At 38.5% G+C, this 24,857-nt stretch overlaps 2 protein-coding genes across 6 annotated transcripts in view; one reads left to right on the forward strand and one right to left on the reverse strand.

Moving 5' to 3' along the window:
• The window catches only part of CWC27 (CWC27 spliceosome associated cyclophilin), a 245,543-nt gene extending 240,619 nt beyond the window's left edge, over positions 1–4,924 (reverse strand). For 2 of the 3 annotated variants that reach the window (XR_006337842.1, XM_043887741.1), the window contains exon 1: positions 4,469–4,924. Coding sequence is in view for 2 of the 3 variants with exons in the window: in XM_043887741.1 (XP_043743676.1) it covers positions 4,469–4,510 (42 nt within the window). In the remaining variant the exon portion in view is untranslated. The remainder of the gene's footprint in view (positions 1–4,468) is intronic. The other variant, XM_043887740.1, reaches the window with a different exon arrangement.
• A 36-nt stretch (positions 4,925–4,960) lies between these two features.
• Positions 4,961–24,857, forward strand: part of SREK1IP1 (SREK1 interacting protein 1) — a 36,570-nt gene continuing 16,673 nt past the window's right edge. For 2 of the 3 annotated variants that reach the window (XM_043887745.1, XM_043887747.1), the window contains exons 1-4: positions 4,961–5,149; positions 10,901–10,969; positions 14,455–14,502; positions 23,759–23,902. In XM_043887745.1, coding sequence (XP_043743680.1) covers positions 10,924–10,969; positions 14,455–14,502; positions 23,759–23,902 — 238 coding nt within the window. In that variant the 5' untranslated portion in view covers positions 4,961–5,149; positions 10,901–10,923. The remainder of the gene's footprint in view (positions 5,150–10,900; positions 10,970–14,454; positions 14,503–23,758; positions 23,903–24,857) is intronic. The other variant, XM_043887746.1, reaches the window with a different exon arrangement.

The raw sequence follows: 24,857 nt of genomic DNA on the forward strand, positions 1-24,857 counted from the left end.
AGCCTCCAATTAAAATTAATTAATTCAAAAAAAATGAACAACAACAAAAATAAAGGCCAGAAAGTTAAAAAAAAAAGTCCATACTACCCAAATAATCTATACATTTAGTGTAATCCCTACCAAAACTCCAACGGCATTTTTCAAAGAACCAGAACAAATAATCCTGAAATTTGTATGGAACCACAAAAGACCCCAAATGGACAAAGAAACCTTGAGAAAGAATAACCACCCAGAGGTATCATGCTCCCTGATTTCAAACTATACTACAAAACTATAGCAATCAAAACAGAATGGTATTGGTATAAAAAAACATACGCATAGATCAATGGAACAGAATAGAAAGCTCAAAAATAAGACCACACTTACATGGTTAATTAGTTTACCATGGAGGCAAGAATGCATAATGGGGACAGGATACTCTCTTCAATAATCTATCCTGGGAAAACTGAACAGCTGCAAGTAAAAGAGTGAAACTGAACCACTGTAATATACCATATATAAAAATAAACTCAAAATGGACTTAAGACTTGAATGCAAAATCTGAAACCATAAATACCCTAGAATAAAAGATATGCAGTAAGCACCTTTGGTACTGGTCTTAGCAAATTGCTTTTTTTTTTTTTATCAGATTTCAAATGCAAGGGCAACAAAGGAAAAAATAACCAAATGGGACGATATGAACTAACAAGATTCTGCACAGCAAAGGAAACCATCAACAAAATGAAAACATAACCTACTGAATTGGGAGAAGATATTTGCACATCATATATCTGATAAAGGGTTAATCTCCAAAATATAAAGAGAACTTATATAACATATGTAACAAAAAATCTGTTTAAAAACCACATGTAAGGATCTGAATACACATTTTTTCCAAAGACATACAGATGGGCAACAGGCACATGAAAAGATGCTCAAAATCACTAATCATAAGGTAAATGCAAATCAAAACCACAGTGAGGTATCACCTCACACCCAACAGAACGGTTATTACTAAAAAGAAATAACAAGCATTAGCAAAGATATGGAAGAAGGGAACATCTGTGAACTGTGGGTGGGAATATAAATTGGCACAGCCACTATGGAAAACACTGTGGAGGTTACTCAAAAAATTCAAAATGAACTACCATACTAACTAGCAATTCTACTTTTGAATATTTATTTATCGAAAGAAAAAGAAGACACTAACTAGAAAAGATATATGTGCCCCTACGTTCACTGCAGCATTATCACAAAAGCTAGCAAAGTAATGCTCAAAATTCTCCAAGCCAGACTTCAACAGTGAGTGAATCAAGAACTTCCAGATGGTCAAGCTGGATTTAGAAAAGGCACAGGAACCAGAGATCAAACTGCCAACATCCACTGGATCATCAAAAAAGCAAGAGAGTTCCAGAAAAACACCTACTTCTTCGTTGATTATGCTAAAGCCTTTGACTGTGTGAATCACACACATCAAGACTGCCAGGAGAAGTATCAATGACCTCAGATATGCAGATGACACCACCTTTATGGCAGAAATCGAAGAAGAACTAAACAGCCTCTTGATGAAAGTGAAAGAGGAAAGTGAAAATGCTGGCTTAAAACCCAACATTCAAAAAATGAAGATCATGGCATCCAGTCCCATCACTTCCTCGCAAATTGATAGGAAAATAATGGAAATAGTGACAGACTCTTTTCTCGGGCTCAAAAATCACTGCAGATGGTGACTGCAGCCATGAAATTAAAAGACACTTGATCCCTGGAAGAAAAGCTATGATCAACCTAGACAGCATATTAAAATGCAGAGACATTACTTTGCCAGCAAAGGTTCATCTAGTCAAAGCTATGGTTCTTCCAGTAGTCATATATGGATGTGAGAGTTGGAGTATAAAGAAAGCTGAGCGCCAAAGAATTGATGCCTTTGAACTGTGGTGTTGGAGAAGACTCTTGAGAGTTCCTTGGACTGCAAGGAGATCAAACCAGTCCATCCTAAAGGTAATCCTGAATATTCACTGGAAGGACTGATGCTGAAGCTGAAGCTCCAATACTTTGGCCACCTGATGTGAAGAACTGACTCATTGGAAAAGACCCGGATGCTGGGAAAGAATGGAGGCGGGAGGAGAAAGGGATGACAGAGGATGAGATGGTTGGATGGCATCACCAACTCGATGGACATGAGTTTGAGCAAGTTCCTGGAGTTGGTGATGGACAGGGAGGTCTGGCGTGCTGCAGTCCATGGGGTCGCAAAGAGTCGGACGTGACTGAGCGACTGAACTGAACATATGGAAACAACTTCAGTGTCCGCTGATGGAGGGGTATAAAGAAGACACAGCAGAATACTCCTCAGCCAGAAAAAGAAAGTAATATTGCCATGTGCCTCAACATGGGTGGAGCTTAAGAGTATCAAGCTAAACGAACTAAGTCTGACAGAGAAAGATAAATACCACACGATTCCATTTACATGTGGACTCTGAAACAGAAACAAATAAAACCCAGACTCTTAGATACAGAAAACATTCTGGTGGTTGCCAGAGGTGAGAAACAGTGAAAATGGGTGGGAGGTGAGGGGTAGAATAGATGAAGGGAATCAAGAGGTGCAAACATCCAGTTGCATAAGTCAGTCAGTCATGGGGATGAAAAGTACAGCATAGAGAAAACAGTCAATAAAATAGCATTAACTTTGTATGCTGACAAGTGGGAACTAGACTTATTGTGGTGACCATTTTGTAAGGTTTCAAATGTTAAATCATGTTGCACACATGAAAATAATAATGTATATCACATATACCATACTTCAATAAAAAATAATAGGGATAATATCTTCATAGGTTCATTATGAGGACAAAATGAGTTATTATACACAGACTGCTTAGAACAGTACCTGATAGAGTAAATGCTCAAAACATGGTAGCTATAGTTGTTGTAATTATTATTTTTATAAACATTTTTAACAACAGGAAACTTATAAAAGTAAGTTTATATGGTAAAACCACATTATGGTTGGGTCACCTTTCTAACCAGGTTTTCTTAATCTTTTCATTGGTAAGCTACTGAATTTTAAAAAAAGGTACATTGCTCCTCCTTCAGCCATGCATTCCCTCTGGCCATAACTACTCCGTCACGTTATCAGTGGCTCTTTTTCTTAACGCTTACAAGTAAGATAATACTGTGATAATGTTTCTTAAAAATAAAACATATGGGTTAATATAAAATATAGATTAAATCATAATACACGGAAATTTCATCTTCAGTAGATAAGGACATTTTGGTCGAGGGGTACTTTCTAAGTTGATACTACTCTTTGAAGAGAGAAATTTTATCCCATTTATTTGGAATATCTTTGAATCCTTTTAGTACAGACCACTAAACAAACATTCATTAAGCAAACTTATTACATCTGCTTTAAATTCTTTCCAGGCCAAAATTATTTTCTTTTTATTTTTAATTGGAGGATAACTGCCTTACAATATTGTGCTGGCTTCTGTCACACATCAACATGAATCAATCATAGGTATACAGGTGTGCCCTCCCTCTTGAACCTCCCACCTTCCACCCCATCCCACCCCTCTAGGTTGTCAGATAGCACTGATCTGAGTTCTCCAGGCCAAAATTCTCACCAAGCTGTCTATGGTACAGAATTTTGAAGCTTCAATTCTTCAATTGGTTTTATGCAATTAAAAAGTCCCAAACTGGTTTTGAAGGAAAACTTGGGCTATGCCTGATATTCTCTCTCAGTCCAATTCTGTTCAGAAGAACAATGTTTAACACAGTTTGCATACACTAATTTTCATGACTATTTCATCAGTGTATATTTCACCCAACTTATGCTGTGATAATAGCGACAATGCTGGCTTTTCTTTCCACTACCCAGTTTCGCTGACAAAGCCCAGGTCAAAAGATACTTCGTCCACGAAGACTTTCTACTTTACCAGTTGCTAACTTCTCAGTAATACCATAGCAAATGCTCCTCTGTCCACTAGAACGCCTAGCAAACATACCATTAGGTTTTTCTCTACCTGCCTGCCTCTAAAACTAAAACCATTAGCTCTTCTAGGGCAGCAACAGGTTTTATCCATCCACCTTTGTATTCCCCGCACCTGGTGCCTAGTAGGCATTCAATAAAGAATTGTATAACAAATGGAGAAATAGCTATCTCCAAGTTTAGCAAAAGAGTGTCAATTTTTAAAACATACTTGGCTTTTTACCTACGACCCTAGAAAACGCATGCAGAGTTAGGGTGAAGCAAAACAAGGAACAGAGCAGCCAGGAGGTTGGTAGACGGAGAAATAATTGTTGGTTGATGAAGAAATCTCCACTTGAGGACTTTTTCAATTATGTGCTGAGAAGTGCCAGCATATGGTTTTCAATGCAATCCTGCTCAGAGACATAGGTAAAGTTTTTGCAATCTCTTTCACCCCTAAAACCCCAGAATTCCTTTAATCAATGAGATATCGCTTTGGGGAGCCCAGGTACCCTATGTGAGACTCACCTTCCCGTTCGTGGGAGGCTCCTGGATGTAAATGTTGCTCATTCTGGTCAGTGCTCAGGACTCCGCTCCTAAATGGGGATGAGAGCGAACCGCCGGTAACTAGAGCTGTCCACCTATCGGTCACGCTTCCTTAAATTGGGAAGTCGCGGAAAGCTCCAGCCGGTCAATATCCCGCAAGACAGTGGCACCACAACAAACACTCTCTTCCCAAAGCTAGGTCCTCACGGAAGCCGCCATGTTCCTCCCGGACCCGAGCACCGCTAATCCTGAAAAGGGGGATTCCAATGGTGTCCAGAGAATTGAGAAGAGACTATTAATCTTCTGTAGATTAAGTTAACTTGTATTCCAATTTTTAAACCAACAGTTCGTAAGTCTTGGTGTTGTTTACTTCACTACACGCGTGGGCCGGTCTCCTTCACCCCCTCGAAGCTGGCAGTAATGGTTCGCGCCGTGTGTGGTGTACAATACGATTCCCCCGGAAACTGCATCAGCAGCCACTTGGTTCCGCGGCCTCCAGGGGCTTCTAGGGCCTTCGCCTCCTGTCACCCGGGTGCCGCGGCGCGGGTGGGAGACAGACGGCCCCCTGGCTGGGTGTTGTCCTCGCGGCCAGCGGGAAGCGAGCGATCCCTCAAAAGCCTAGGGGTTCTGCGACCCCTCTTACCAACGCCATGGCAATTCCAGGTAAAGACCAACCGCAGGGGTTTGGGCGAGGGAGGGAGTAGGTAGGGTAGGTTAGTGTGCGCCGAGTAAGGAGTAGTGCCCGAGGGTGGAGGCGTTAAAATTATCAGGTTCGTTTGGTTTACAAGAAAAATTTTACAGTCCAAAAATAAACTCTTAAGGAAAGAAAAGAAGAAAGAAACTATCTCCCCCCGCAGCAGCTCAGCTCCCACTGCCAAAAACGGACTTACAAGGAAAGTATATATAGGGCGGCGTGGGGGATGGGGTGTTTGAGACAGACTCCTATCTGCAGGCCTAGGAGGCAGCTGGCCCAGAAAAACTAACCTCAACTTTAGTATGGTTTGAAAATAAAATTTGAGGTGGCAACACTTGGCGGACCCAAGAAGCCGAAGGCATTGTTTGCACTGGAAGTGTCAGGGCTGAAATGAGCCTCTGGGGTTCCACTTCTCTCTCTTCCTGTTACATATAGTAGCTGTGTGGTCCTGAACCCGTCTTTTTGCCCTTCTGGGCCTCAGTTTCTGCAACTGTTTAAAAAAAAAAAAAGAAAAAGGAGATGTGCTGATTTATACCCGTGGTTCCTTTCAGTTCTCCTTGCGGGAGCTATTTTGAGAAATAAACACCACCACCCCCACTCCCACCCCTCCCCCTACTCAAACATGCAACTTGGAGATTCACAGTACTTATTAAAGACAGAATTGCTGTGGTTCAGAAGCCCTAACTTTGTTTTAACCTGCCCTCGCCACTATTATTGACCACGTTTGTTCTGTGGCAGCCTTTGCTGAGCTGTACTTTGCACATAGCTGTTACGTATGGGAAGGTTGGACTGTTCTACCAACTGCAGTTTGGGAGGATCACACAGGGCACTGTCAGTTCAGTCATGTCCGACTCTCTGCGACCCCATGAACTGCAGCATGCAGGCTTCCCGTCCATCACCAACTCTGGGAACTTGCTCAAACTCATGTCCATTGAGTTGGTGATGCCATCCAACCATCTTATCCTCTGTCGTCCCCTTCTCCCTCCTTCAGTCTTTCCCAGCATCAGGGTCTTTTCCAGTGTCAGTTCTTCGCATCAGGTGCTCAGAGTATTGGAGCTTCAGCATCAGCTTCATTCCTTCCAATGAATATTCAGGATTGATTTATTTTAGGATTTACTGGTTTGCTCTCCTTGCAGTTCAAGGGACTCTCTAGAGTCTTCTCCAATACTACAGTTCAAAAGCATCGATTCTTCGGCGCTCAGCTTTCTTTATAGCCCAACTCTCACATCCACACATGACTACTGAAAAAACCATAGCTTTGACTAGACAGATCTTTGTTGGCAAAGTAATGTCTCTGCTTTTTAATACGCTGTCTAGGTTGGTCATAGCTTTTCTTCCAAGGAGCAAGCGTCTTTTAACTTCATGGCTGCAGTCACCATCTGCAGTGATTTTGGAGCCCAAGAAAAGAAAGTCTGTCACTATTTCAATTGTTTCCCCTTCAACTTGTCAGGAAGTGATGGGACCGGATACCATGATCTTCTTTTTTTCAATGTTGAGTTTTAAGCCAGCTTTTTCACTCTCCTCTTTCACTATCATCAAGAGGCTGTTTAGTTCTTCGCTTTCTGCCATAAGGGTGGTGTCATCTGCATATCTGAGATTATTGATATTTCTCCTGGCAGTCTTGATTCCAGCTTGCACTTCATCTAGCCCAGCATTTTGCATAATGTATTCTGCATGTAAGTTAAATAAGCAGGGTGACAATATACAGCCTTGACGTACTCCTTTCCCAATTTTGGACAAGTCTGTTCCATGTCTGGTTCTAAGTGTTGCTTGACCTGCGTACAGGTTTCTCAGAAGGCAAATAAGGTGGTCTCATATTCCCATCTCTTAAAGAATTTTCCACAGTTTATTGTGATCCACACAGTCAAAGGCTTTAGCGTAGTCAATAAAGCAGAAGTAGATATTTTTATGGAACTCTCTTGCTTTTTCTATGATCCAATGGATGTTGGCAATCTGATCTCTGGTTCCTCTGCCTTTTCTAAATCCAACTTGACCATCTGGAATTTCTCAGTTCACGCACATTGAACCCTGGCTTGGAGAATTTTGAGCATTACTTTGCTAGCGTGTGAGACCAGTGCAATTGTGTGGTATTTTGAACATTCTTTGGCATTGCCTTTTTTGGGGATTGGAATGAAAACTGACCTTTTCCAGTCCCATGGCCACTGCTGAATTTTCCAAATTTGCTGGCATATTGAGTGCAACACTTTCACAGCATCATTTTTTAGGATTTGAAATAGCTCAACTGGAATTCTAACACCTCCACTAGCTTTGTTTGTAGTGATGCTTCATAAGGCCCACTTGACTTTGCATTCCAGGATGTCTGGCTCTAAGTGAATGATCTCACCATCATGGTTATCTGGGTCATTGAGATCTTGTAGGAGATGAAAGATATACTTATTCATAGACCTGGCAATTTTCATTAAAGGCGTATTGCATGCTAGGCTCTGTGCTAGGCCCCAGGAATACAGTTGCTCTTCGCACAGGACTTACAGTTTAGCAGTGAAAAGAAAGTACTAGAAAGTCAGACAGGTGTATGACAGGGAAAATACACAGCCTTGAGGAGCACATAGAAAGGGCATCTGATAGGAGACTGGAGAGTTCAGAAGGACTTTCCAGAGGATGTGGCATTTAGGATGAGACCTGAAGAATTGTGGGAGGGGGACTTATAGCCGGAGGGACCAGATATGCAAAGGAAGAAGAAATGTGTGAGAAGACGAAAGGAAAGATGTGCCCTTTGGATGGAACTCCGAGTATAAACATAGAGAACTGAGAAATTAACTGGAGACAGAACAACAGTAGCTAATATTTACTAAGCAATTGCTGCATGTCAGATGTGTCAGACGCTGTCTCAAGCATTGTATTTTTCTCTTATTTAACATTGGCACCCACACTGTGAGATAGGTATTACAATGTCCATTCTGCAGTTCAGAATGCTGAGGGACAGAGAAGTCAAGTGAGTAAATTGAGACAGCTAGGAAGTGATGGGTCAGTGCGGTTCCTCTGGACCCTGTGTGCTTATCCATTTTGCCATGTTTTAGTATAATTACGAGGCAATTTCCCATTCATAGAGGACATTTTAAGCCATGAGAAGGAATTTGGATGTTTCCATCAGGACCACAGGAAGAGATTTAAGGATTTTTAAACGTACTCACGTTTGGAAAGCGCATTATGGCTGCACAGTAGATTGGAGGAGAGCTAGTTTGGAGGCAGAGTCACCAGTTCAGAGTAACTGGTAAGTTATGATGCCTCACCAGATGGTCTCAGTAAAAAAGGAGAGAAGTAGATAGATTGGAGATACATTTCTGGTGGTCAAATCACTGATTGATTCATGCTAGGTGAGTAAGATTGGAAATGAGGTACACCTGGGTTTCACTGTTAGGCAGTTGGGTGGGGCTATTTCAGGCAACACCTGAGAAGAAGCAGTTTTTGGCGAGATGATGTGTTCAGTTGGGTCTTGTGTTGAGGTGTAGTCAAGGAATGGAAATATCTAATAGACAGTAAGAGAGAAAATCTGTAGCTTAGGAAGGAAAACAGAATCAAAGAACAATTTGGTGTCATCCACACACTTATAATAGGCCGGGGGAATGGAAGTCTTTGCGCAGATGGAATGTGTAGAGTGTGAAGGGAAGGTCTGTGGCTGGAGCTTGGAGAATATCAACGTGTAAGGGGCCAGCGGAGAAAGTCCAGTCTTCACAGTAGATTGCCTCAGCATCCTGATAAGCTGAGTCAGCCCAGGTGGCCTTTGCCCCACACAGCTGCATCCTGAGTTGACCTGCTGCCACTGTTGGTTTCATTATTTGAGCAAGTGTTTTGAGCACCACTGTGGTATAGGCACAGTGGGGGACACAGTGTCACAGCCTGTGTCCTCATAAAACTTAGGTCAAGTAATGAAATGTAATGCACTGCTTAAGAAAGAGGACAAAAGTGATTTTTTTAAAAAAATCCTTATTGAAGTTCCCTTAGACTTAGACCAGAGTTATAGATATGTTAACCTTCTTTCAATTCAAAATAATGCTTCAAAGTGTAATCATCTTAAATTGTGCCATTAAGTTAGATGGTAAGACATAGATAAACTGCTTAAACCCAGGAAAAAATTGAAATAATAAGCATGACAGCACTGTAAAAGCACAGTGCCAGTGCCGTTAGAAAATACAGAAAATGTGAAGGTAATTTCTCGGATGATTGATCCAGATAGTGTATTACACGAAAATAGGGCTGCAACGATTCTGATCATCAAAAAGGACAAGAATGCGCTTTTATTTTTAGGTATAATGCTCATACAGATGTTGTTGTTCAGTTGCTTAGTCATGTCTGACTCTCTGCAACCCCTTGGACTGCAGCACACCAGACTTCCCTGTCCTTCACTGTCTCTTGGAGTTTGCTCAGATTCGTGTCCATTGAGTCAGTGATGCTGTCAAGCCATCTCATCCTCTGCTGCCCCCTTCTACAGCATGGCGTTTTTTTGGGTGGGCCTGCTAGTGATTATTACAAAGTATGACTATAACGTATCAAGGTTAGTTTCCACAGATGATAATCAGCCTCACCTGTTTTATGGTCACCTGCTTTAGCTGCTTTTCCACTGCAGTGTGTGTAACCATTGTGTAGGTAACACAATGAAATGTATACCTTGTTACTTCGTGAGATTATGGACTCGGAGTTGTTATTAAGGAAAGGGCATTTTAACACACTGAAACTCAGTGAAGTTGTGGTTTAGTCGCTAAATCGTGTCTGACTCTGGTGACCCCAGGTTCCTCTGTCTGTGGGATTTCTCAGGCAAGAATACTGGAGTGGCCTGCCATTTCTTTCTCCAGGGGATCTTCCCATCCCAGGGATCGAACCCGCGTCTCCTGCACTGCACGCAGCTTCTTTACCGCTGAGCCACCGGGGAAGCCCCTCAGTGAAGTTTTCTTTCTTTTGAAACTGCTTTTATCATTCACATTCTTACATTCATGTTAATAATTAACCATTCCCGGTGAAGAGTTACCTGGCACAAGTGGCAGTGTATGTTATTGATGTAGGTGGCAGGAAAACTTTTCTACAACTTGAAGAATCATATGTACATAAAAAATTTGAATATTTCCATCACCTCAGGAAGTTTCCTTGTGTCTCAGTCATTTCCCCCTACCCAGCAATCATTGTTTTGTTTTCTTTTGTCTTTTAATTCCTTTTCTTCTAGAGCCTATCATGTTTCAGATAGACTAATGACAATAGTTTCAAAGCTGGCAATTGGGAGCTGTAGAAATGACTGATTCCCAACTGTTGAAGTATTTTCTTAAGTTTATAACCTCAAAGCAACAAAAATTTGTTGAGAATCTCCTAACCACTCTACACCATGCTAGACACTAAGTTGTATACAAAATGTAGCATGGCCCAAATCTGGAGAATCTAGCATTTTTTGCTCCTGTAAGTTCCCTGGGAGGGGAAGGACTCCTACCACTCAACCTCAGCAGAATTCTAGATTCAGAGGAAGCCTCTGTAACATATAATAATGCAAGATGTAAAGACTTCTGCAATTTGCTCCTAAAATCTTCAGTTAATGAAATTTTATTGAAAATCTGCAATGTAGCTTCTCTGAAGAATTTACAAGTGCAGTCATTGCCTTTTGTCTACAAATACTTGCATGATAGCAACCCTTCTTAGTGTTGGGTTTGGTTTGTTTGAGGGAGGATTCTTGGCTTGGTTTTTGAGAAAGCAACTCATTCACATGTTTTAAATTTTAGAGATATAAAAGGTCTGTAGTGACATGCCTCTCACCCTTTCCCCCCTGGAGCCAGGACTGCTTTCTTCAGGTAACCAATGTATATCCTTGCAGAGATTTTTTTTACATGTCTGTATCTATTAATGTAATGTATATAAAATGTATATTATGTATAACTGTGCAGGGGTTTTCCTTCCTTTTATACAAATAGCAATGTACCACAAGCAATATTCTATAGTTTACTTTTTTCTTTCAGAGATCATTGCATATCATTAAGTAAACATCATCCTTATTCTTTTATACCATAATTGATGACTAGATTACTTCCACTCTTTTACTATTACAAATATGCTGCAGTGAATAACTTTGTACATAAACCTGTATGCATTTGTGCAGGTAAATTGAGGATTAGTCCCCAAATGTGGATATGCTGTATCAAAGGAGTATGTCCTTGAGTGCTTCTGATGATTTTGTCTGCTTACTTTCCATAGAGATGGTACTGGTTTATACTTCTACCAGGGATACACATATGTATATGCCCTGCCACGCTGTCTCCAACCTTTTCAATTTCTGCTGTCCAGATGAGTGAAAATGGAATCCCAGGATAGATTTTAATGTACATTTCATTTATCATGAATAAGACTGAGCATCTGTCCACATGTTTCAGAGTTGTCTTTATTTCCTTTTCAGTGAAAGTCGTGTTCCGTTTCTTTGCCCCATTTTTTCCCTAGTGGCAATTGGTCTTAATGATTTGGTGGGTTTTATAGAGTAGGGATAACTGCCCTTTGTTGGTACTAGGAATTGCAAATATTTTTTCCTATTTTTTTAAAGTGTATTTTGAGTTTGCTTTTGGTAGTCTTTGCCATTCAGATTTTGTTATGTAGCCAGATTTCTGAGTTTTTATTTGATGGCTTTTGGATTATAGGTTATGATTATTTAATGGCTTTTGGATTGTAGGTCATGATTATTTAATGGCTTTTGGATGGTAGAAACATTTTGAGGGAGGCAGGTTTATTATTCTCAAAATTTGAAGAGGAGTGGAGCAGAGAACAGCATGGGAACCTAAGTGGGGAAATGGAAAACTTGTCAGAGTCAGGGCCTCCCTTACAATCCTGCTGTTCAGTTTGACACAGATCTCAAGTACTGGTGTATCAACAGAGTTCTTGTTCCAGACAGCAGAAACTGGCTTGCTAATTTAGGCAGGGAAGGGAAGATAGGCTCCAGGTAGAAGGTTCAAGAAAGATAGGTTCCAGGAAGATAGGTTCAAGGTTCCAGGTAGAAGCATTTAGTTGGCCAGATAGTCACAAAAATTATAGACAAATGAAGCTTGAAATCTTAATTTAACCAAAGACTGATGAGGAAATAGCTGATGTGAAATTATTTAGAGTTCTTATTATACTTCCCTTTCGTGTAAAAATTACAACCTTATTAAAGAAGATGAACTGCTCTGAAAAAGTTTCATATTTTATTCATTCTAAAAATATGAGATACTTGAATGATGAGTTTTATCAATGTCTTTCGTCAGAGATGAGTTAATTTCTAATACGTGCTGAGATGAGATGATTTCAAATCTGTCCATTACAGCGTCTTAAGTTTGCTGTAAGAAAGATAACGGGGCATTTAGCACAGTTTTGTTCAGTGTTATTCAGTGTCTATGGTTTCTATGGAAGCAAACTTGACATTGACCTGGATTCTCTGAGCCTTTTTTTCAATATGCAGTTATTTCATAACAAAGAGCCTGATTTTATTATTAACCCAATTTCATTTCACAATTCTGCTACAGTGCAGCATATGTGTTTTTACACTCTGCAATAAAACCCACAGGTTTCAGGGGAGAAAAATAAGGTTGGGGCACCACACTCAAAAATTTCATCACTGTTACATAAAAAATCATAGGAACCTATCTGCACATGTTAATTGGCTAAGAGATACATAAATACTGAAATAAGTAGGGCATTATACCTTCTAAAAGACCTGAAGTTTGCTGTGGAAGTGGAATTCAGAAGAGTTGCAGCTTGTGAGTTGTTCTAAAGTAATAGTAGGAAGGTGATAATACAAAACCAGATAGGTATGGATGCTGCTGTCAGCACACATGGGGTGAACTGAGGTCACTAGAAATGTTTTGAGGTGTGCCCATGTGTGTTTTAAGGCTCCAGTCAACTGGATGCAGTTTTTTGTATTCACCTAGTCTATTTCATGGACACATTGTACTCAAAGTGTTCCCTCTTAGATGCATTGGAACTAATTTATGTCTTTAAAATCAAGCATTGTAGCAGAACTGACTGTATTTTTACTAGAACAACTCAGTAATGTATATTTTAACTGGAAATTAATATTTGACTTTATAATACTGAAATGGTTTGAAAAAGATCTTTTTTTAAAAAATTAGGTATATTACACTAGCTACCATATTAAATTGGGATATCTCCATTTGAAGGATTTGGAAGTGAAATACCCTTCATTAAGTAAATAGAGTAATACTGTACTGGCCCTCTGATTGATTGATGGCAGCCCTTACTGGAGGTTAAAATCAGTTTCAAGTATATATACACACACAGTGGAATATTATTCAGTCATGAAAAGGGATGCTATTCTGTTTTGTGCTACAGTATGGATGAACCATGAAACCTTAATTCTAGATACAATAAGCCAAGTGCAAAAGGATAAATGTTGTATGATTCCACCTATATAAGAGAGCTAAAATAGGCAAATGCATAGAGACAGACAACAGAACAGAGATTACCAGGGGCTAAAGAAAGAGGGGGATTGACTATATTGTTTATTGGTTACAGTTACTGTTTGAGATGATACGAATGAAGTTTTGGAAATCATGTAGTGGTGATGGTTGCATAACATTGTGAATGTACTTAACACCGCTGAATTGTACACTTTGACATGGTTAACATAAAATTTTGTATGTATTTTATCACAATAAAAAATCAATGTTATTTCATCTGTTCTTTGTATCTTCAAATTACTTGTAGGTACCACTAATTATACAGAGATACTGTAAATACTTATAAACATGGTCAGACTGAGTCTGTGACTAGTTTCCTTTCTCTTGTCAAAATCTGAGTGCCAATTTGAGATGTTCCTTCTAATACCTAGCAATTAAAGTATCTTTCTAAAATTTCACCAATTCCTTTAAGAAAGTTAGAATTTCTTTTTCTTTTAAGGGTAAACAGAAGAACATTTGTTAACCTGAATGTTTACATATCTATCTAGTCAATTGCTTTGTATTTGAGGGATAGGCCAAAGTACCCTGGAATTTCTTCTGCAGTGTTAGAGAATCCTTGAAATGTTGAAACTCTTGACTATCATACTGCATTTCTCTTGTGTTAGAGAAAAATATCTTCTTTAAGTATTTGTCAAGGAAATAATTTTAATGAATTAGCTTTTCCAGTGATTTCTAGTAATTATAATAGTTGAGTAGTACTCTAAACTAGGTCATGAGGGATTTGGTTTTTTTAAGAAATAAAGTCTATCGCAAGTGGTTTTCTCAGCTTTTCCATGTGATGAAATGTTTGTTTTTACTTATCTATATGTCTTCTAAAATGTTATCTAATTGTATTTCAGGTTGCAACAAGGACAGTGTCCGAGCAGGCTGTAAAAAATGTGGCTACCGTAAGTACATTAAAGAATAGCATTTTGTGCAATGAATCATTGCCTCTTTGGACAGTGTGATTTAGCATCCTGATTTCAGGCCTTGGGCATAGTCCTTTAGCTCTGTTATTTGGCTCGGGTTTGCAGAAAATTCAGAAATCCCTCTGCCAGCACTAAATACTCACTTCTATTCCCTGCCGTGGACCCAGTGACAGGTGGCTGTGTATCTGGTGACTAGCAAAGATGTCATGAAGTACAAGTGGAGTAGATTTAGGAGCTTGGAGAAAGTCTATTCCAGAAAAACCTATATAGATACTTAACCTTTTATTCCTTATCCCTGCAGACACTAGGTGAAGAGGTGAGCAGTGGAAACTGTTTATGAAAGATTTTCCTGTTGATTGAATTAACTCTTTATAAAGGTGAATTTGGTCTGGTGAAACCTTGATTTAAACAGCTCCATTATGATTAATGAAATGGAATGGAAAAGTAAACTTCAGCATGTGCAATTATGCAATTTAAATCTGTACTTACGGACTGTAAGCAAATATCATTTCTCTACATAAATGTGACAATTCCTAAAGCCTTGATAACAGCTCTAACAGTGGAATTACACTGTTTTCTAAGTTGTTTGGAGAAAATGCAAATGAACCTGGATTGTTGTTGATACTCTAGTTCATAGCAGAGTTATTTTGTAACAGAATAAAGATGTTCTTGTATGGAAAAAAATTTTATTTTTTAAATCATGCATTAAGAGAGTACTTGAGGTATGAATCTCCAAGAGAAGGGCTAAGAATAAAAGCTTGCTGGGAGAACCAAGTCACATGCCTCCAAGCAACAACTGAAACCTGGCTCAGTTGAAGCTTCCTAACTAGCAAAAGTGGGCATGTAGGTATACATATCCTTCATATAAATAAAAACTCCTGACGAATGTGCTCGCATGCAAGAAATGAGTACAATGAAGTCTTTTCTGTTTTTTAAATTTGCTTATATTTATATATACTTTATGTCTTTCAATCCTTCTTAATTTCATTTCTTTATTTAAGATTTAAGTTTAGGAGTGCCCACAGTGAAAAGCTGTGGCATAATGAGTAAGCCCACAGTGAAACGCAGAGAAGACATACCTAAGTGAGGCTAGTGGTTATGGGGAGAGGGCAGAGGGGTCTGCACGTGGTTTGTGGGGGAAGGGCACACAGAGAGTTAGTCAAGGTTCTGGTAACAGTCTGTTCCCTCACGTGAGAGATGCAGCTATTTACTTTATTCTCTTTTAACTGTAAGTATTCATTTTATATACTCTTCTCTAGTCTTCTCTGTGTGTGATGCACTTAATGATAAAGCTTGTTTGAATTTTTACATTAAAAAAGACTTAGGGAAGTTCTATATATATAAATGCTATGTTCACTTCAAAATCTAGAATGGATTTCCCAGTCTGTCTACTAATATCAGTGTGTCTACTTGGACTTCTTTTAACATGAGACTTGGAGGAAAGCCTAAAGTAAAGAGCTAGTCTGAGCCGGGTTCCGGCAGGTCTGGTGGATGGGGGTACAGCCACGGAGGGCTGAGCGGGAGCATGTGTTAGTCTCTCAGTCGTGTCCGACTCTGCGACCCCGTGGACTGTAGCCCGCCCAGGCTCCTCTGTCCATGGCATTCTCCAGGCAAGATTACAGGAGTGGGGGTAGCCACTATCTTCTCCAGGGGATCTTCCCGACCTAGGAATCGAACCTGAGTCTCCCATATTGCAGGCAGATTCTTTATCATCTGAGCCACCAGGGAAGCCCAAAGCGGAGCCTAGGGAACTGCTCCTTGGAAGCGGTGATAAGAAGCGGGGGGCATGCTAATAATAACTGAGGTAAGCTGTAGAGAGGCATCTTCAGGGAAGAGCCAGCTATCCCTTTAAAAAGTGGTAGAGGGAGCTTTCTGAGCACAGTTTGACCACAAGGGATTGTGTGTTTCAGCAGCTGTCATAAAACGATTGGGAGATACAGGGGTGATGGTTAGTTAAGTCAGAGGAACAGAAAGAGCAATATATGGGCGACACTTCAGGGAAGTTACATGAATACAGATGCCTATACTTTTGGGTAGGAATAGAAATGATAGGGATGTGAAGTTTGGGGGTTTAACTGGGTTTAAGAATTCAGAAGTTTAAAAAAAAAAAAGAATTCAGAAGTTTATAATGTAGTTCTTATGTTCTCAAAACTCAGGACCTAAGATAGAGACAGAGCTTGGTTAAATTCATTGCATTTCATTGCTAAAACAACCCTGTGAGGTAGGTAGATTTCATAGTCCCAAGAGGTGGCTAGGTGATAAAGAATCTGCCTGCAATGCAGGAGATACAAGTTATATGCCCAGGTCAGGAAGATCACCTAGAGAAGGAAATGGCAACCCACTCCAGTATTTTTGCCTGGAAAATCCCATGGACAGAGGAGCCAGGCAGGTCATGGTCCATGGGGTCACAAAGAGTCAGAGGTAACTTAGCAATTGAGCACACACACATTTTTAGGAATATTCAGAACCATTGGTCTGCCACCTAGGTATAACTTTTAAACAGTGGGCAATAACTAGCTGTGTGACTTTGGGCAAGTTACTTAACCAGCCTGTGATTCAGTTTCCTGTCTGTAAAATGAGATTATAGTACTTATTTCCATAGACTTGTTGTAAAGATTGAATTAGCTAATGCAAGTTCTAGATCTATGCCTTGCCATAGTTATTCTTCAAAAATCAAGAGGATTACTCTGTTGTTAATTATATATATATATATATATATATTTCAGGATTGCTCTGAAAACTGGGAATTGAATTCTGGTTATTTGTAAGACTTTATTATACTATGCCATGGTATTTTTTTCCTCATTCAAAAAAATTGTGGTAAAATACATATAACATAATTTGCCATTTTAACTTCTTTTAAGTATACAATTCAGTGGTGTTAATTACATTCCCAGTATTGTACAACCATCACTCTCAGTTACAAAGCTTTTTCATCATACCAAACAGAAACTCTATAAACATTAAGCACTAACTCCCCACTCCTCCCTTCTTCCAGACTCTGGTAACCTCTAATCTACTTTCTATTTCTATGAATTTGGTCATTCTATATATTTCATGTAAGTGGAATCATATATTTGTCCTTTTGTGTCTGACTTATTTCACTTAGCTTAATGTATTCAAAGTTCGTTCATGTTGTAGCACATATCATAACTTCATTCTTCCTTATGACTGAATGATAGTTCATTGTCTAGATGTACCACATTTTCTTAATTCATTTATCTGTTGATAGACACTTGGGTTATTTTTACCTTTTGGCTGTTGTGAATAATGAGCAATGAATATTAATGTGTACACATCTGTTTGAGTCCCTGTTTTCAATTCATTGGGGTATATAACTAGGTGTGGAACACTGGGTCATATATGTTGAGCTTGAGGAGTTGCCAGTTTTCCACAGCAGCTCCATCATTTTATATTCCCACCAGAAATATATCAATATAAGAGTTCCAGTTTCTCCACATTCTTGCCAATATTTATTTTCCTTTTTTCTATTTTTTTTTAAATTGTAGCCATCTCAGTAGATGTGGTAGCTTGTGATTTTCATTTGCGTTTCTCGAATGACTAATTATGTTTTTTTTTTTTTTTCAGGTATTTTCTTTTTTTTTTTTTTATTATTATTATTTTTTTCCAGTGGGTTTGTCATACATTGATATGAATCAGCCATGGATTTACATGTATTCCCAATCCCGATCCCCCCTCCCACCTCCCTCTCCACCCGATTCCTCTGGGTCTTCCCAGTGCACCAGGCCGGAGCACTTGTCTCATGCATCCCACCTGGGCTGGTGATCTGTTTCACCATAGATAGTATACATGCTGTTCTTTTGAAATATCCCACCCTCACCTTCTCCCACAGAGTTCAAAAGTCTGTTCTGTATTTCTGTGTCTCTTTTTCTGTTTTGCATATAGGGTTATCGTTCTCACCTTTCTAAATTCCATATATATGTGTTAGTATGCTGTAATGTTCTTTATCTTTCTGGCTTACTTCACTCTGTATAATGGGCTCCAGCTTCATCCATCTCATTAGGACTGGTTCAAATGAATTCTTTTTAATGGCTGAGTAATATTCCATGGTGTATATGTACCACAGCTTCCTTATCCATTCACCTGCTGATGGGCATCTAGGTTGCTTCCATGTCCTGGCTATTATAAACAGTGCTGCGATGAACATTGGGGTGCACGTGTCTCTTTCAGATCTGGTTTCCTCAGTGTGTATGCCCAGAAGTGGGATTGCTGGGTCGTATGGCAGTTCTATTTCCAGTTTTTTAAGAAATCTCCACACTGTTTTCCATAGCGGCTGTACTAGTTTGCATTCCCACCAACAGTGTAAGAGGGTTCCCTTTTCTCCACACCCTCTCCAGCATTTATTGCTTGTAGACTTTTGGATAGCAGCCATCCTGACTGGCGTGTAATGGTACCTCATTGTGGTTTTGATTTGCATTTCTCTAATAATGAGTGATGTTGAGCATCTTTTCATGTGTTTGTTAGCCATCTGTATGTCATCTTTGGAGAAATGTCTATTCAGTTTCTTAGCCCTTTTTTTATTTGAGTTGTCTTTTTGTTCTTGAGTTGTGGGAATTGTATATATACTAAATGCTAAACCCTATCAAATATATAATTTGCAAATCTTCTCTTCCATTCTGTAGGTTGTCTGTTCACTTTCATAATTTCTTTGCACAAATGTTTTAAATTTTGATGAAATTCAACTTACCAGTTTTATCTTTTGTTGTTTTGCTGTTAGTGTTTTACATGTAAGAATCCATTGCCAAATCCAAGTTAAAGAAGACTTACCCCATGCTTTCTTCTAAGATTTTTATGCTTTTAGCTCTTACATTGTAATGGTCTTTGATCCATTTCGAGTCAGTTTTTGCATATGATGTGAGGTGAGGAATTCAACTTCATTAATTTGCATGTGGAAATCCTGTTCTCCTAGCACTGTCTGTTGAAGAACAGTGCTTTCCCCATTGAATAGACTTAACAAATTTGTCAAAAAGCAATTGACTATATACGTGTGGGTTTATGTCTGGACTATTTCACTGGTTTATGTGACTCTCCTTATGACTGTATCACCCTGTTTGATTTCTGTAGCTTTGTGCTAAGTTTTGAAATCAGGAAATATGAGTCTTCCACCTCTATTCTTTTTCAGAATTTTTTGGCTCTTCAGGGCCTCTTGTATTTTTGTATAAATTTAGGGGTCTGTTTTTCTATTACTCAATAAGCCCCATTACTTTTTGCAATCAGCTACTGAAATGTTATAACTTTGAAAGGTCTGTGCATATCTGTGGTCAAAATTTAATTTTCTGATCATCTAAGAATTTTTCTGCTCATGAGAGTCTATTTAGAAAAGAACTCACAAGAACAATATTTTGGAGTAATTTCCTAAGTTTGCTCACTTATGTTCCCCAATTGAAAAAAAAAGAAAATTTTTTGTAGCTTCATAAGCAATGCGTCGTCTTATCAGTTTAGGGTCAGTTTCATTAAAGCAAGGCTAAAAAGGATGTGAGACAAAGACTGCTGCCAGTGTGGTTATTATTTAAGTAGTTTATTTATATTAAATAATAGTGACAGTATAAGGTGTTTGGATGCCAAGCTAGTTTAAGTAAAAGAAAAATTGTATCATCAGAAATTCTGATCAAAATGGCAAGCTAAACCAACATAGAAAGTCTTTTGTTTGGCTCCAAACAGAGAGAGATACTGGAGAAAAATATAGTAACAACAAAAATAAAAATAAACTAGCTCAAAAGAATAAAAGGAAAATTGCCACATGTTAGAAAGGAAAAGGAGCTCAAAGCCAGAGTAGGGAATGATAGCTGAAAACAATGAGGTTCACAGGCCTCCTGGGTAGACTTTTATGGAATACAGAATGAAGCTTTAGACCCCTGCAGGATCACAGCATGGCTGGAGTGGAGGCTCTTGGTTAAAGCCAGACTGCTCAAAAAAGCAGTGAAGCAGGAATTACAGAAGTTTCATTTACTGTCTAGGGGAAGTGATGAGAAAGTTTACTGTGGTTCAGTTCAGTTCAGTTCAGTCGCTCAGTCGTGCCCGACTCTGTGACCCCATTAATTGCAGCACGCCAGGCCTCCCTGTCCGTCACCAACTCCCAACTCCCGGAGTTTACTCAGACTCGTGTCCATCGAGTCGGTGATGCCATCCAGCCATCTCATCCTCTGTCATCCCCTTCTCCTTCTGCCCCCAATCCCTCCCAGCATCAGGGTCTTTTCCAATGAGTCAGCTCTTCGCACGAGGTGGCCAAAGTATTGGAGTTTCAGCTTCAGCATCAGTCCTTCCAATGAACACCCAGAACTGATCTCCTTTAGGATGAACTGGTTGGATCTCCCTGCGGTCCAAGGGACTCTCAATAGTCTTCTCCAACACCACAGTTCAAAAGCATCAATTTTTCGGGGCTCAGCTTTCTTCACAGTCCAGCTCTCACATCCATACATGACCACTGGAAAAACCATAGCCTTGACCAGGCAGACCTTTGTTGGCAGTGTAATGTCTCTGCTTTTTAATATGCTATCTAGGTTGGTCATAACTTTCCTTCCAAAGAGTAAGCGTCTTTTAATTTCATGGCTGCAGTCACCATCGGCAGTGATTTTGGAGCCCCCCAAAATAAAGTCTGACACTGTTTCCACTGTTTCCCCATCTATTTGCCATGAAGTGATGGGACCAGATGCCATGATCTTAGTTTTCTGAATGTTGAGCTTTAAGTCAACTTTTTCACTCTCCTCTTTCACTTTCATCAAGAGGCTTTTAGTTCCTCTTCACTTACTGTCTTCAGCTTCCTGTAAAACAATAATTAGAGGAAAAGGAATAATTCAGAATTGACAGCCCAAGCTTACACCACTTGTACGTATGAGGAGTGAATTTACACTGCCTCCAATGAGGCAGAAACTAGTTTCCCAAGCTAAGAAATTAATATGAAAAGTTAGTCTGTTATCAAATTAACTTAAAAAAGTAAGTCCAGTTACATGCCATTATTAGTGAAACTACTTAGAAAACTGAAAACTACATAGAAAATTTCAAAGTAAAGGGATGGAGGAAAAAGAGCAGATAGATATTAGGTTGAATATTGTTGATATTCAACAGTTTTACTCATAAAAATGGTAATTTTATATGATTCAACTAATAATAACCAAAAGAGCAACTAGTAGACCAATTATAATATTAGACTTTTGAGGCAAGAGCAGTTCTAATCAACCAAGAAGATAAAATAATGATTCTGACTATACCAATTAATATAATTTCAAAACATGTATAGCAAAAACTCTTAGAAGGAAAAATGGACAAATATATAGTGATAAAGGTACTTAAAAATTATACTGTCAGAAATTATTACACAAAAATGTAAGATGGAGGTTTGAACAATAAAATAAACATAAAAGCCTCTCTTCAACAAATCGTGATGTATTCTTTTAAAATACATTCCAAGTTTTTCCCCAAATTTACTACAAGATAGGCCATAAAAGAAATCTTAGCAAATACTAAAACACTGATACCATACAAACACTGAAACACTGATACCATACAGATACTCGCTGATAACAGTGTAACACACTTAGAAATCAGCAAAGGGTAATCTGAAAGCTCCGTATGTTTGGAAACTGAAAAGAACGTTGTTGAATGATTCATTTGGAAGGAAATCACAACCAAGAAAATTTGTTTCCAGCAGTATGGCAGGCTGGACCCTTCTATAAACAACCAAGAAACTAGTATAAAATATGCAATGATATATTAGTATGCTAGGAGAAAATACAGAATTCATGAATACTTAGAAACTAGCAACCAAAGGAGAGCAGAAAGTCTAGGAGGTGTTGAGGGTATTTGCTGAACCCAGGGTTCTTGAACTTCTATTTTCGTGTATTGACTGAGTTCAGGAAATAAGGCAAGGCTCAGGACCAGGCCCAAGATTGTTCCCTTCCTAGGAGATGCTCTCGTATGAGTCTAGGACTTCCGAAAGATTTTATCCTTGAGTAAGAGAGAACTAGGAATTAATCCTAGAACAGAGTTGTAGTGAATCGACAGTGGGTTGTGAAATAAATTATGTGGTTTCTATCAGCATTCATATTTTTTAATATAAAATGTCATAATGCTTCATGTAATTTTTGTTTTAATTTTTGTGAGTTAGTGTGTATTTGCATATGAACATATATATTAATACATTTGATTGCATTTTTATTTTTTATCATTAGTGAGTCCTAGTCAAAAAAATTTCAGTTACTGCCTTAGAGAGGCCGTGGCATATGTGCACATGTTTAATTACACATTTCAGCATTATTTAAAATAGCAAAATGCTGGAAGCAACCTAAGATCCTATCAATAGTAGAAAGGATAAACATGTTTATACAATGGAACATTATTCATCAGATAAAATGAGATAATTACACCTACTTATGTTAGCATAGATGAATCACAAAACATAGTATTAAATGGCAGAAACAGTTACAGAATGATAGGTAAGTATAATTGAATTTATGTTAAAAAATAATATAATATGATGTTCTGAAAATATAGACACCAACTTCAGTATAACCAACTTCTGAAGACAAAGAAAATGGAATGGGTTTGGGGCAGGGTTCCAAGGCATGGTGCAAGCTCTCCAACTTTGTGTATGTGTGTGTGCATGTGTGCAAGCCTTTCACTTAAAAAAAATTGTAAGTGAATAAAGCAAAATGTTAACATGCAGGTGATAGGTACTTATATATTAGTGATATTGTTTCATTTCCTAGGGTTTATAATGTTTGATTTTTTAATTGCATCATGCAACAGGTAGATAACTGTTGTAATTTTCTTATAGGGAGAATCTTTAAGGACTGAATATTATTGTTAGAATTAAAATCATAAGTATTCTTTTGAAAAACATGTTCAATTATGTTATTATGACACCTTTAGTTAGGTGAAAGCTGTGTAATGAAACATGTAATAGTAGGTAATGTAATAGTAAGATGAGAAGCAAAAAGGTAGGGGAAAGGAATTAAATATAAAATCCAAAGTTGAGAATATTTACATTAATTCAGTATTCTAAAATCCATAAGATGTAACCAAAAAAAAATATTTATTGAATAGAAGCCCTGTTAAAAAAAGTTCTTTTTCATTCAGGTAAAGCAGATGACCACTCACTGAATAAAAGTTTAAACTAAATATTATATTATTAAATTGTAATTGTTGCTTAGTGGACAAACAAAGCAAAAAATATGTATCTGTAGTTTTGTCATTCATATTTCTTTGTTTTACTTAGCTGGTCACCTGACTTTTGAATGCCGCAATTTTCTCCGAGTAGATCCCAAAAGGGATATAGTTTTGGATGTCAGCAGCACAAGCAGTGAAGAGAGTGATGAAGAGAATGAGGAACTGAATAAACTGCAGGCATTACAAGAAAAAAGTAAGCAATACTTTATTTTCCTCCAACGTTTAAGGTTGTTTCTAAATGTCCTGCAGTATTATGTCATCTTTATCTCTTGTTCTGTTATATTTGTCATTAAGATAGTTTGCATCTTATGTAAGAAGTATTGCATAGGTAAGGAAATAGGCTTGAACCGTTGTAACTTGCCCAAAGTCAAACAGTTGGTCAGTGATAGAACCTGCAGGCAAGTATGTTTCTGATTCTGCAACCCAGGTTTTACTGTGTTTCGTTTTGTTTTTACATCTCACTGGAATGTATCACATGGTACAAAGAGTCTAAAGGATTGGATCATCAAATCACACTCATTAAAATCAGAGATCTTAGTAGTATCAAGCTTTAGTTGACCCCTGAACAACATGGATTTGAATTGCATGGGTTGACTTTCATACAAATTTTTTCAGCATTACATACTAGAATAATAAATAAGCTGCAGTTGATGGAATTCACAGATTCAGAACCATGCATATGGAGAAACTGTGTATGTGGAAAGCCAACTATAAGTTATACTTGGATTTTGGACTGCAAAATTACAGAAAATTTATTTCCTCACAAAATTTATTTCCTAACCCCTCTGCCATTCAAGGGTCAACTGTAACTTCATGTATGCAGATGACCATGTGGCATAGCAAAGCAGCAAGGGTTCTGGGACTATAGTACAACCTCCCAGGTTCCCACTCTGGCCACGGTTAACGTAAAAGGTTTCAACATTACTTACAGAAAAGAAAGTCACTTTGGTCATGAAACACCTTAATTTTGTGCCCAGATAGTTACATTTCCCAGGGATTATGGATTTATACCCCATAAATCCCTAGATTCCAGGATTATTTACCATAAGCAGTCCTAGACCAACCACGTACATTCAGCTGTAAGCAATCTATAAATAAGGATTCTTCTGCCAACAGCTTGATCATGGACTTCTAACTTTCAGAACTGT

Source organism: Cervus elaphus, chromosome 25, assembly GCF_910594005.1.
Source record: "Cervus elaphus chromosome 25, mCerEla1.1, whole genome shotgun sequence".
Lineage (NCBI taxonomy): Eukaryota > Metazoa > Chordata > Mammalia > Artiodactyla > Cervidae > Cervus > Cervus elaphus.